This window comes from Sminthopsis crassicaudata, chromosome 5, assembly GCF_048593235.1.
Source record: "Sminthopsis crassicaudata isolate SCR6 chromosome 5, ASM4859323v1, whole genome shotgun sequence".
Classification (NCBI taxonomy): domain Eukaryota; kingdom Metazoa; phylum Chordata; class Mammalia; order Dasyuromorphia; family Dasyuridae; genus Sminthopsis; species Sminthopsis crassicaudata.
This window is the reverse complement of record NC_133621.1, coordinates 249,884,694-249,897,001: the sequence shown is the minus strand read 5'-3', so window position 1 is coordinate 249,897,001 and position 12,308 is coordinate 249,884,694. Positions and strand designations below refer to the sequence as shown.

The 12,308-nt window shown below is 33.7% G+C and overlaps 1 protein-coding gene across 1 annotated transcript in view; it reads right to left on the bottom strand.

Annotated features, from left to right (window-relative positions):
• Positions 1-286: 286 nt before the first annotated feature.
• LOC141544517 (GLIPR1-like protein 2) overlaps positions 287-12,308 on the bottom strand; it is an 84,512-nt gene continuing 72,490 nt past the window's right edge. Inside the window, exon 6 of the mRNA XM_074270791.1 lies at positions 287-506. Coding sequence (XP_074126892.1) covers positions 502-506 — 5 coding nt within the window. The 3' untranslated portion in view covers positions 287-501. The remainder of the gene's footprint in view (positions 507-12,308) is intronic.

Sequence of the window (12,308 nt, the reverse complement as noted above, 5' to 3'; positions counted from 1 at the left end):
TCCTGACTTCTCTGGAAAAAATGAGATGCTAGAAAAGTTAGTGTAATATAATTTCAGTCAAAAGAAAAGCCTTAGTTGTCTCCTATAAGGAAACTGAGAGGAAAGAAAAATCAAGCTGTAACTCTTTAAGATGATGACACAGTAGAGAAGAGGGGTAGCATGAAACCAAGATGTAGGATTTGCAGGTGGAAAAAAGAAGGTGATATGGGGGAACAGTGCCACCAAATTAGCAAGAGATGCCTTATAGCATAGCACAATTTAAATGATTTACACATATACACACACATTTGCAATATGATGGAATTTACTTTTTTATTTAAGTGATATGAAGATAAAAATACTCCAAAGAAAATTTTGATATTAGCTGAACAATCTGTTACTGAACAATCCTTTGCAATCTACTTCTCTTCCCAAACCAGTCTACTGAAGCTGCTCTCCTTCTGATCATTTACAACCATATAATCACCAAATCCAATGGCCTTTCTTTAGTCCTAGTTGAATTTACCCTAACATTAAGGGAAGAGGAATAGGACAGATGATTAAAATCTACAGACTTTGTCACCAAATAAATACATTAAATCCAGAGTAGTACATTATATTTTTTACTTTAATTTTGGAATCTGACTTTTTTTTTTTTTTTTTTTTTTTTAACAAAACATATGCATGGGTAATTTTTCAACACTGATCCTTGCAAAACCTTATGTTCCAACTTTTCCCCTCCTTCCCCCCACCCCCTCCCTAGATAGCAGGAAATCCAATACATGGTAAACATGTTAAAATATATGTTAAATACAATATATGTCTATATATTTATATAGTTATCTTGCTGCACAAGAAAGATCTGATCTAGAAAGAAGGTAAAAAAAAAACCTGAGAAGGAAAACATAAATGCAAGCAAACAATAACAGAAAGAGTGGAAATGCTATGTTGTGGTCCACACTCATTTCCCATAGTTCTTTCTCTGGGTGTAGCTGATTCTCTTCATTACTGAATAATTGGAACTGGTTTGGATGATCTCATTGTTGAAGAGAGCCATGTCCATCAGAATATATCATATAGTATTGTTGTTGAAGTGTATGATGATCTCCTGGTTCTGCTCATTTTGCTTAGCAGCAGTTCATGTAAGTCTCTCTAGTCCTCTGTGAAATCATCCAGATGGTCATTTCTTATAGAACAATAACATTCATATACTAAACTTATGGGCATGGAGGTGGAAGGGGTGAGGGAGAAGGAGCAGAGCCCAGATGGTGAAGAGGACAAACCTATCTTCCTAAACTCTCCTTTTCCCTCAATCTATTTTAATGAAATTCAGCCTCGGAATTGGTGACTGTCCAGATTACTACTGTCAGAACCCACCAATCAAAGACATAATTCTTCAGAAAAGTCTGTTTTGCATGTTCACAGGGACAGAATGGGATTAGGCCAGTCACAGACCTCAGTCAGACAGTGAGAGCACAGGAAACAGCTCATGCTGGGCAGACCTAAGGGGGCAGAGTGTATTCTCTACTGGCGGTAAATCTGCAGGGAAAACTTTACCACAATGTGAGATACTTTGTTCGGCAGCAAGCCAGTAGATTAGCAGAGAAGCTATAAACATAGGGGTAAAGACTATAACCCCAAAATGCAGACTCTCTCACAACCTGGCTACACCCACCTAATACCGAGAGTGACTCAGTGTGATCCAAGAGCAGCTGCAGTTGTTGGTCTCAGGGCAGCCCTAGTAGCTACCTTTCAGCTGCTGCTGATTTCAGAACAACTGATAATCCCAGTGCAGCCAGTGGGGGCTCTCCCACTGTCCCTTCCCTGTCACTTCCTGTTGTCTGTAGAAGCAGCTTGGGAATACCCCACTGCCCCCCATAAGCAGATCATTTTTTCCCCCCAAAAAATGAGCAAAAAAACAATGCAGGCTCTAACAACTGATAGCTTACATATGGAAAGAGAGCAGACTTCAAACCCTGAGGAGACTAAAACAGTTTGTCTCTAGATCCAAAGGAAGATATTATCTGGTCCCCATCACACAAAGTACTAGAAGAAATTAAAAAGTTATGTTAAAAGAGAGCTAGAAGAAAAATGGGGAAAAGAAAGGAAAGCAAGAGGGTCAAGATAAGTCATTTTAATCATTAAAAGATAGAATGGATAAAGAAATCAACTCTGTGAAAAACAGATTTTGCAAATTGTAAAAGATAAACAACTCCCAGGAAAACAGAATTTGTGAATTGGAAAAAGAAAATAATTCTTTTTTTTAAAATTAATTTTATAATTATAACTTTTTTTTGACAGTACATATGCATGGGTAATTATCCCTTGTACTCCTTCTGTTCCGAATTTTTTCCCTCCACCCCCTCCCCTACATGGCAGGCATTCCCATACATATTAAATATGTTATAGTATATCCTAGGTACAATATATATGTGCAGAACAGAATTTTGTTGTTGTTATTGCAAAGGAAGAATTGGATTCGGGAGGTAAAAATAAACTGGGGGAGAAAAACAAAAATAATGCTAACAGTTTACACTCATTTCCCAGTGTTACTTCTCTGGGTGTAGCTGATTCTGTCCATCATTGATTAATTGGATCTGAATTAGATCTTCTCTTGTTGAAGATAATGACTTCCATCAGAATACATCTTCATACATTATTGTTGAAGTGTATAATGATCTCCTAGTTCTGCTCATTTCACTCAGCATCAGTTGATGTAAGTCTCTCCAAGCCTCTTTGTATTCATCCTGCTGGTCATTTCTTAGAGAACAATAATATCCTATAACATTCATATACCATAATTTACCCAACCATTCTCCAATTGATGGGCATCCATTCATTTTCCAATTTCTAGCCACTACAAAAAAGGCTGCTACAAACATTTTGGCACATACAGGTCCCTTTCCCTTCTTTAGTATTTCTTTGGGATATAAGCCCAATAGTAGCACAGCTGGATCAAAGGGTAAGAAAATAATTCTTGAAAAAAATATTGGCAAAATGGAAAAAAAAAATTCCAAAGAACAAAACAACTCATTTAAAAACTCAATTGGACAAATATAAAAAGAAATTTTAAAAAATGAAGAAAATCAGACTTGAACAAATGGAAATGAATGACTAGAGGGTATACCAAGAATTAGTAAAGCAAAACAACAACAACAACAACAACAACAAAAAAAAAAAAAAAAAAAAAAAAGAATAGAAAAAATGTTAAATACCTACTTGGGAAAACAACAGACCTGGAAACTAGATCTAGGAGAGATAATCTAAGGACTATTGGACTCCTGACATTGTATTGTCCCCAAGACATTATTTTTTAGGAAATCATCAAAGAGAACTGCCCAGATGTTATAGAAACAGAAGGTAAAATAGATATTAAAAGAATTCATCAATCACCTACTGAAAGAGATCCCAAAATCAAAACTCCAAGAAATATTGTGGCTAAATTCCAGAACTACTAGACCAAGGAAAAAATACTACAAGCAGTCAGAAAAAAAACAATTCAAATACCGAGGAGCCACAATAAAGATCACTCAGGATCTAGCAGCATCCACATTAAAAGAGCAAAGGGCCTGGAATTTGATATCCAAAAGGCAAAAGAATTTGGTATGCAGCCAAGAGTAACTAACCCAGCCAAAGTGAGCATTTTCTTCCAGGGAAGAAGATGGCCATTCAATGAAATAGGTGAATACTATTTATTTCTGATAAAAAAAATGAACTAAAAAAGCTAGAAAAAGAGCAAATTAAAATACTCCAATCAAACACTAAACTTGAAATTGTAAAAATAAAAGGAGAGATCAATAAAATTGAAAATAAAAAAAAAAACTATTGAATTGATAAATAAAATTAAACGTTGGCTTTATGAAAAAACCAACAAAATAAATAAACCTTTGGTAAATTTGATTAGAAAAAGGAAAGAAGAAAATCAAATTGTTAGTCTTAAAAATGAAAAGGGAGATATTTCCACTAAAGAAGAGGAAATTTAAGCAATAATTAGGAGTTATTTTGCCCAACTTTATGCCAATAAATTTGATAACTTAAATGAAATGGATGAATACCTTCAAAAATATAGGTTGCCCAGATTAACAGAAGAAGAAGTAAATTGGTTAAATAGTCCCATTTTAGAAAAAGAAATAGAACAAGTTTTTAATCAACTCCCTAAAAAAAAATCTGCAGGAATAGATGGATTTACATTCAAATTCTACCAAACATTTAAAAAACAATTAATTCCAATGCTATATAAAATATTTGAAAAAATAGGGAATGAAGGAGTCCTACCAAATTCCTTTTATGACACAGACATGTTACTAATACCTAAACCATGTAGGTTGAAAAAGAGAAAGAAAATTATAGACCAATCTCCCTAATGAACATTGATGTAAAAATGTTAAATAAAATCTTAGCAAAGAGATTACAGAAAATCATCTCCAGGATAATATACCCATGACCAAGTAGGATGTATACCAGGAATGCTGGCTCAATATTAGGAAAATTATTAGCATAATTGACTATATCAATAACCAAATTAACAAAAAACATATGATCATCTCAATAGATGCAGAAAAAGCATTTGATGAAATCCAACACACATTCCTAATAAAAACACTAGAAAGTATAGGAATAAATGGACTTTTCCTTAAAATAGTCAGTAGCATCTATTTAAAACTATCAGTAAGCATCATAGGTAATGGGAACCATGCCCAATAAGATCAGGAGTGAAATAAGGTTGTCCACTATTACCATTATTATTCAATATTGTATTAGAAATGCTAGCTTCAGCAATAAGAGATGAATAAGAAGTTAAAGGAATTAGAGTAGGTAATGAGGAAACCAAATTATCACTTTTCGCAGATGATATGATGGTACATGATATGATGGTATACTTAGAAAACTTCAGAGATTCTACTAAAAAGCTGTTAGAAATAATCCACAATTTTAGCAAAGTTGTCGGATACAAAATAAATCCACATAAATCATCAGCATTTTTATATATCACTAACAAAATTCAACTGCTAGAGATACAAAGAGAAATTCCACTTAAAATAACTGTGGGTAGTATAAAGTATACAAAACATTTTCCATACAAATAAAGTCAGATCTAACCAATTGGAAAAATATTAAGTGCTCCTGCTTAGGTTGAGCAAATATAATGAGGATGACAATACCACCTAAACTAATGATTTATTTAGAGCTATACCAATCATACTCCCAAGAAACTATTTTAATGACCTAGAAAAAATAACAACAAAATTCATGTGTAAGAACAAAAGGTCACTGATTTCAAATGAAGGTGGCCTAGCTGTATTTGATCTAAAACTATAAAGCAGTGGTCACCAAAACCATTTGGTATTGGCTAGAAATAGACTAGTTGATCAGTGGAATAGGTTAGATTCACAGGACAAAATAGTCAATAACTTTAATAAATCTAGTTTTGACAAACCCCGAAACCCCAGCTTTTAGAATAAGAATTCATTGTTTGACAAAAACTGCTGGGAAAATTGGAAATTACTACGGCAGAAACTGGGCTTGGAGAGACATACATGAATTGATGATAAGTGAAATGAGCAGAATCAGGAGATTTACATACTTCAACAACAATACTGCATGAGTTCTGATGGATATGACTGTCTTTAACAGCGAAAGAATCCAAATCAGTTCTAATTGATCAGTAAATCTTTCTTGTGCCACAAGATAACTGTATAAATATGTATACATATATTGTATTGAACATATACTTTAACATATTTAAAATGTATGGGACTATCTCCCATCTAGAAGAGGGGGTAAAGGGAAGGAAGGGAAAAGTTGAAACAAGTTTTTACAAGGGTTAGTTTTGAAAAATTACCAATGCATATGTTTTGTATAAAAAAAGCAATGACTAATTAATTAATTAATCATATAAATAAATAAACTTATGGCTACTTTATGCCTCATGCAGCCCTCCCTCTTTAGAATCCCTTCCTCCCCTTTAGAGTCCCTCCCTCTTTCTTAAACCTTTCCCTACTATTTCTGTATTGCCTTCTATTTAACCTAATCCTTCCCTTTTTGCTTTTCTCCTCTCACTTTTCAATGAGGTGGGAGAAGTTTCTCTGTAAACCAGATATGTCTAATATTTTCTCTTTGAGCCAAGTCAGATGACAATAAGATTCAGACGATGCTCATCCCCCTCCATTCTTTCCCTCAGATATAATTGGTTTCCTTTGCCTCTTCATGAGATGCAGTTTCCCTCTTTTTACCTGCAATTTTCCCTTTTTCTGGTACAATCTCCTTTCCACTTCTCATTCTTTTTTTTATATTATAACAGTAAAATCAAATTAAGGTACTCTTTATGTATACCCATGACAGAAATACAGTTCTCAAGAGTTCTTTTTACCTTTTATACTTCTCTTGAGGCCTATATTTGGAGGTCAAATTTTTTGTTTAGCTCTGTTTTTTTCATCAGAAATAAATGCAATTCACGTGTTTCATTGAATGTCCATCTTCTTCCTTAGAAGAATATGCTATTTAGCTGGGTAATTTATTCTTGGCTGCATACCAAGTTCCTTTGCCTTTTGGAATATCAGATTTCAGGCCCTTTGATCCTTTAATGTGGACGCTGACAGATCCTGAGTAATCTATATTGTGGCTCCTTGGTATTGGAATTTTTTTTTTTTTTTCTGGCTGCTTGTAGTACTTTTTCCTTGGTCTGATAGTTCTGGAATTTACTCACAATATTCCTTGTACTTTTAATTTTGGGGGTCTTTTCCAGCAGGTGTTTGATGAATTCTTTCTATTACTGATTCTATGACATCTGGGTAGTTCTCTTTGATGATTTTCTGAAAAATAGTGTCTTGGCTCTTCTTTCATCATGATTTTTAGGGAGTCCAATAATCCTCTGATTATCTCTCCTAGATCTTGTTATCACGTCTGTTATTTTCCCAAGTAGGAATTTAACATTTTTTTCTAATGTTTTCTTTTTTCTTTTTTTGTTTTGCTTGACTGATTCTTGATGTCTCCTTGAGTCATTCATTTCCATTTTTTCACTTCTGATTTTTAATTAATTATTTTCTTCATTTACTTTTAAAAATTCTTTTTGTATTTGTCCAATTGAGTTTATAAATGAGTCATTTTATTCTATGGAATTTCTTTTCCATTTTGCCAATGTTTTTTAAGGAGTTATATTCTTTTTCCAATTCACAAATTCTGTTTTCCTGGAAGTTTTTTACTTTTTCCAATTCACAAATTCTGTTTTTCAGGGAATTGTTTTCTTTTTCCACTCTTATCTCTTAATGAGTTATATGCCTTATCCAGACCCTCTTACAAGGTTTTCCTTTCCTTTCCCCATTCTTCTTCTACCTCTCTTTTAAGATCCTTTTTAATTTCTTCTATGAGTGCCTTGTGTGGTGGGGACTAGGACATATCCCTGTTTGAGGCTTTTAGTCTCCTCTCTTTCACTATAGAAGCTACCTATAGTTACAGCTTACTTTGCCTTAATATTTTCCTCAGTTATATTTAAAACATTTTTCTTACATTTTTTTTATAATTTAATTTTTATTTTATTTTATAATTAGAACTTTTTTTTTGACAGTACATATGCATGGGTAATTATTTACAACATTATCCCTTTGCACTTACTTCTATTCAGATTTTTTCCCTTCCTCCCTCAACCCCCTCCCCCAGATGGCAGGCAGTCTTATACATGTTAAATATATTACAGTATATTTTAGATACAATATATGTGTGTAGAACCAAATTTTTTGTTGCACAGGAAGAATTGGATTCAGAAGGTAAAAATAACAGTTTACACTCATTTCCCAGTGTTCCTTTTCTGGATGTAGCTGAATCTGTCCATCATTAATCAATTGGAATTGGATTAGCTCTTCTCTATGTTGAAGATATCCACTTCCATCAGCATACATCCTCATACAGTATCATCGTTGAAGTGTATAATGATCTTCTGGTTCTGCTTGTTTCACTTAGCATCAGTTGATGTAAGTCTCTCCAAGCCTCTCTGCATTTCTCCTGTTGGTCATTTCTTATAGAACAATAATATTCCATAACATTCATATACCATAGTTTACCCAACCATTCTCCAATTGATGGACATCCATTCATCTTCCAGCTTCTAGCCACTATGAAAAGGGCTGCCACAAACTTTTGGCACATACAGGTCCCTTTCCCTTCTTTAGTATTTCCTTGGGATATAAGCCCAGTAGTAGTATGGCTGGGTCAAAGGGTATGCACATTTTGATAACTTTTTGGGCATAATTCCAGATTACTCTCCAGAATGGTTGGATTCTTTCACAACTCCACCAACAATGCATCAGTGTCCCAGTTTTCCCACAGCCCCTCCAACATTCATCATTATTTGTTCCTGTCATCTTAGCCAATCTGACAGGTGTGTAGTGGTATCTTAGAGTTTTCTTAATTTGCATTTCTCTGATCAATAGTGATTTGGAACACTCTTTTATATGAGTGGAAATAGTTTTAATTTCATCATCTGAAAATTGTCTGTTCATATCCTTTGACCATTTATCAATTGGAGAATGGCTTGATTTCTTATAAATTAAAGTCAATTCTCTGTATATTTTGGAGATGAGGCCTTTATCAGAACCTTTAACTGTAAAAATGTTTTCCCAATTTGTTACTTCCCTTCTAATCGTGTTTGCATTAGTTTTGTTTGTGCAGAAACTTTTTAATTTGGTGTAATCAAAATGTTCTATTTTGTGATCAATAATGGTCTCTAGTTCTCCCTTGGACACAAACTCCTTCCTCCTCTACAAGTCTGAGAGGTAAACCATCCCATGTTCCTCCAATTTATTTATGATTTCGTTCTTTATGCCTAAATCTTGGACCCATTTTGATCTAATCTTAGTATGTGGTGTTAAATGTGGGTCCACGCCTAGTTTCTGCCATACTAATTTCCAGTTTTCCCAGCAGTTTTTGTCAAATAATGAATTCTTATCCCAAAATTTGGGATCTTTGGGTTTGTCAAAGATTAGATTGCTATTTTTATTCACTATCTTGCCCTGTGAACCTAACCTATGCCACTGATCAACTAGTCTATTTCTTAGCCAATACCAAATGGTTTTGGTGACTGTTGCTTTATAATATAGCTTTAAATCAGGTACACTTAGACCACCTTCCTCTGACTTTTTTTTCATTAGTTCCCTTGCAATTCTCGACCTTTAATTCTTCCATATGAATTTTGTTGTTATTTTTTCTAGGTCATTAAAATAGTTTCTTGGGAGTCTGATTGGTATAGCACTAAATAAATAGCTTAGTTTGGGGAGTATTGTCATCTTTATAATATTCACTCGGCCTATCCAAGAGCACTGAATGTCTCTCCAATTATTTAAATCTGACTTTATTTTTGTGGCAAATGTTTTGTAATTTTGCTCATATAATTCCTGACTCTCCTTTGGTAGATATATTCCCAAATATTTTATACTATCGACTGTTATTTTGAATGGAATTTCTCTTTGTATCTCTTGCTGTTGGATTGTGTTGGTAATGTATAAAAATGCTGAGGATTTATGTGGATTTATATTTGTTTAAAAAATTTTTAAGTTCTAGGTTGTCTCCCTTATCCCCACCTGCAATTAAGAAACTACAAGTAAAATTATACAAAACATTTCTGTAAAAGTCATATTATGAAAGAAAACATATATTTCACACCCTAATGAAAATAAAAACTCTTAAGAAAAATAAAGTTGAGAGAGAGAGAGAGAGGGAGAGGGAGAGGGAGGGAGAAAATACTTCAATCTGTATTCAGACACAATCAGTTCCTTCTCTGGGTATGAACAGGATTTTTCATCATAAATATCAGAATATTCATGGATCATTAGCTGAAATAGCAAAGTCACTTAGAGATAGTTATCCTAGCACATTTCTATTATTTTTTATACAGAACTTAATAAATGTTTAGTGAACAAAAAAAGTTGCTTATCTAAATCAATATAGGAAAATCACTGATCAGTTCATACCAGTTAAGGCCATTATCATGCCCCTCACTATGACAGAACACATAAGTATAAGGCCTAGATTTTGTAATCAAGGAGGTTAAAGTATTTCTATATCTATATCTATATCTATATCTATCATATCATATCTATATTCCATGAAAAGAGTTCATGGAAGACTTTCCAGGTTTTTTTTTTTTTTTTTTTCTTCAGAGAACATCCTGTTCATCATTTTCTTTCTTTCTTTCTTTTTTTTTTAAATTATTTTATTTTATTTTTTTTTTTAATATATTATCCCTTGTATTCATTTTTCCAAATTATCGCTCCCCTCACTCTACTCCCTCCCCCCGATGACAGGCAATCCCATACATTTTACATGTCTTACAATATAACCTAGATACAATACATGTGTGTAAATACCATTTTCTTGTTGCACAATAAGCATTAGATTCCGAAGGGCAAACAGACATTAGTGCTAACAATTTACATTCACTTCCCAGTGTTCCTTCTCTGGGTGTAGTTATTTCTGTCCATCATTGATCAACTGGAAGTGAGTTGGATCTTCTTTATGTTGAAGATTTCCACTTCCATCAGAATACATCCTCATACAGTATTGTTGTTGAAGTGTATAGTGATCTTCTGGTTCTGCTCATTTCACTCAGCAACAGTTGATTTAAGTCTCTCCAAGCCTCTCTGTATTCCCTCCTGCTGGTCATTTCTTACAGAGCAATAATATTCCATAACCTTCATATACCATAATTTACCCAACCATTCTCCAACTGATGGACATCCATTCATCTTCCAGTTTCTAGCTACAACAAAAAGGGCTGCCACAAACATTTTGGCACATACAGGTCTCTTTCCACTCTTTAGTATTTCCTTGGGATATAAGCCCAGTAGTAGTACTGCTGGGTCAAAGGGTATGCACAGTTTAATAACTTTTTGGGCATAGTTCCAAATTGCTCTCCAGAATGGCTGGATTCTTTCACAACTCCACCAGCAATGTATTAGTGTCCCAGTTTTCCCACATCCCCTCCAACATTCATCATTATTTGTTCCTGTCATCTTAGCCAATCTGACAGGTGTGTAGTGGTATCTCAGAGTTGTCTTAATTTACATTTCTCTGATCAGTAGTGATTTGGAACACTCTTTCATATGAGTGGATATAGTTTCAATTTCATCATCTGAGAATTGTCTGTTCATATCCTTTGACCATTTATCAATTGGAGAATGGTTTGGTTTCTTACAAATTAGGGTCAGTTCTCTATATATTTTGGAAATGAGACTTTGTCAGAACCTTTATTTTTAAAAATATTTTCCCAATTTGTTACTTCCCTTCTAATCTTGTTTACATTAGTATTATTTGTACAGAAACTTTTTAGTTTGATGTAATCAAAATCTTTTATTTTGTGTCAATAAGGATCTCTAGTTCTCCTCTGGTCATAAATTCCTTCCTCCTCCACAGGTCTGAGAGGTAGACTATCCTCTGTTCCTCTAATCTATTTATGATCTTATTCTTTATGCCTAAATCATGGACCCATTTTGATCTTATCTTGGTATATGCTGTTAAGTGTGGATCCATATCTAATTTCTGCCATATTAATTTCCAGTTTTCTCAACAGTTTTTTCCAAATAATGAATTTTTATCCCTAATGTTGGTATCTTTAGGTTTATCAAAGATTAGATTGTTATAGATGTACCCTTTTTTGTCCTTTGTATCTAATCTGTTCCACTGATCTATTTCTTAGCCAATACCAAATGGTTTTGGTGACTGCTGCTATATAATATACTTTAGATCAGGAACACTTAGACACCTTCCTCTGAGTTTTTTTTTTTTCATTAGTTCCCTTGCAATTCTCGACCTTTTATTCTTCCATATGAATTTTGTTGTTATTTTTTCTAGGTCATTGAAATAGTTTCTTGGGAGTCTGATTGGTATAGCACTAAATAAATAGATTAGTTTGGGGAATATTGTCATCTTTATTATATTCGCTCGGCCTATCCAAGAGCACTGAATGTCTTTCCAGTTATTTAAATCTGACTTTATTTTTGTCGCAAGTGTTTTATAATTTTTTCTCATATAATTCCTGACTTTTCTTTGGTAGATGGATTCCCAAATATTTTATACTCTCAACATTTGTTTGGAATGGAATTTCTCTTTGTATCTCTTGCTGTTGCATTTTGTTGGTGATATATAAAAATGCTGAGGATTTATGTAGATTTATGTTGTATCCTGCCACTTTGCTGAAATTCTGAATTATTTCTAATAGCTTTTTAGCAGAGTCTTTGGGGGTCTCTAAGTATACCATCATGTCATCTGCAAAGAGTGATAGTTTGATTTCCTCATTTCCTACTCTAATTCCTTGAATCTCTTTCTCCGCTCTTATTGCC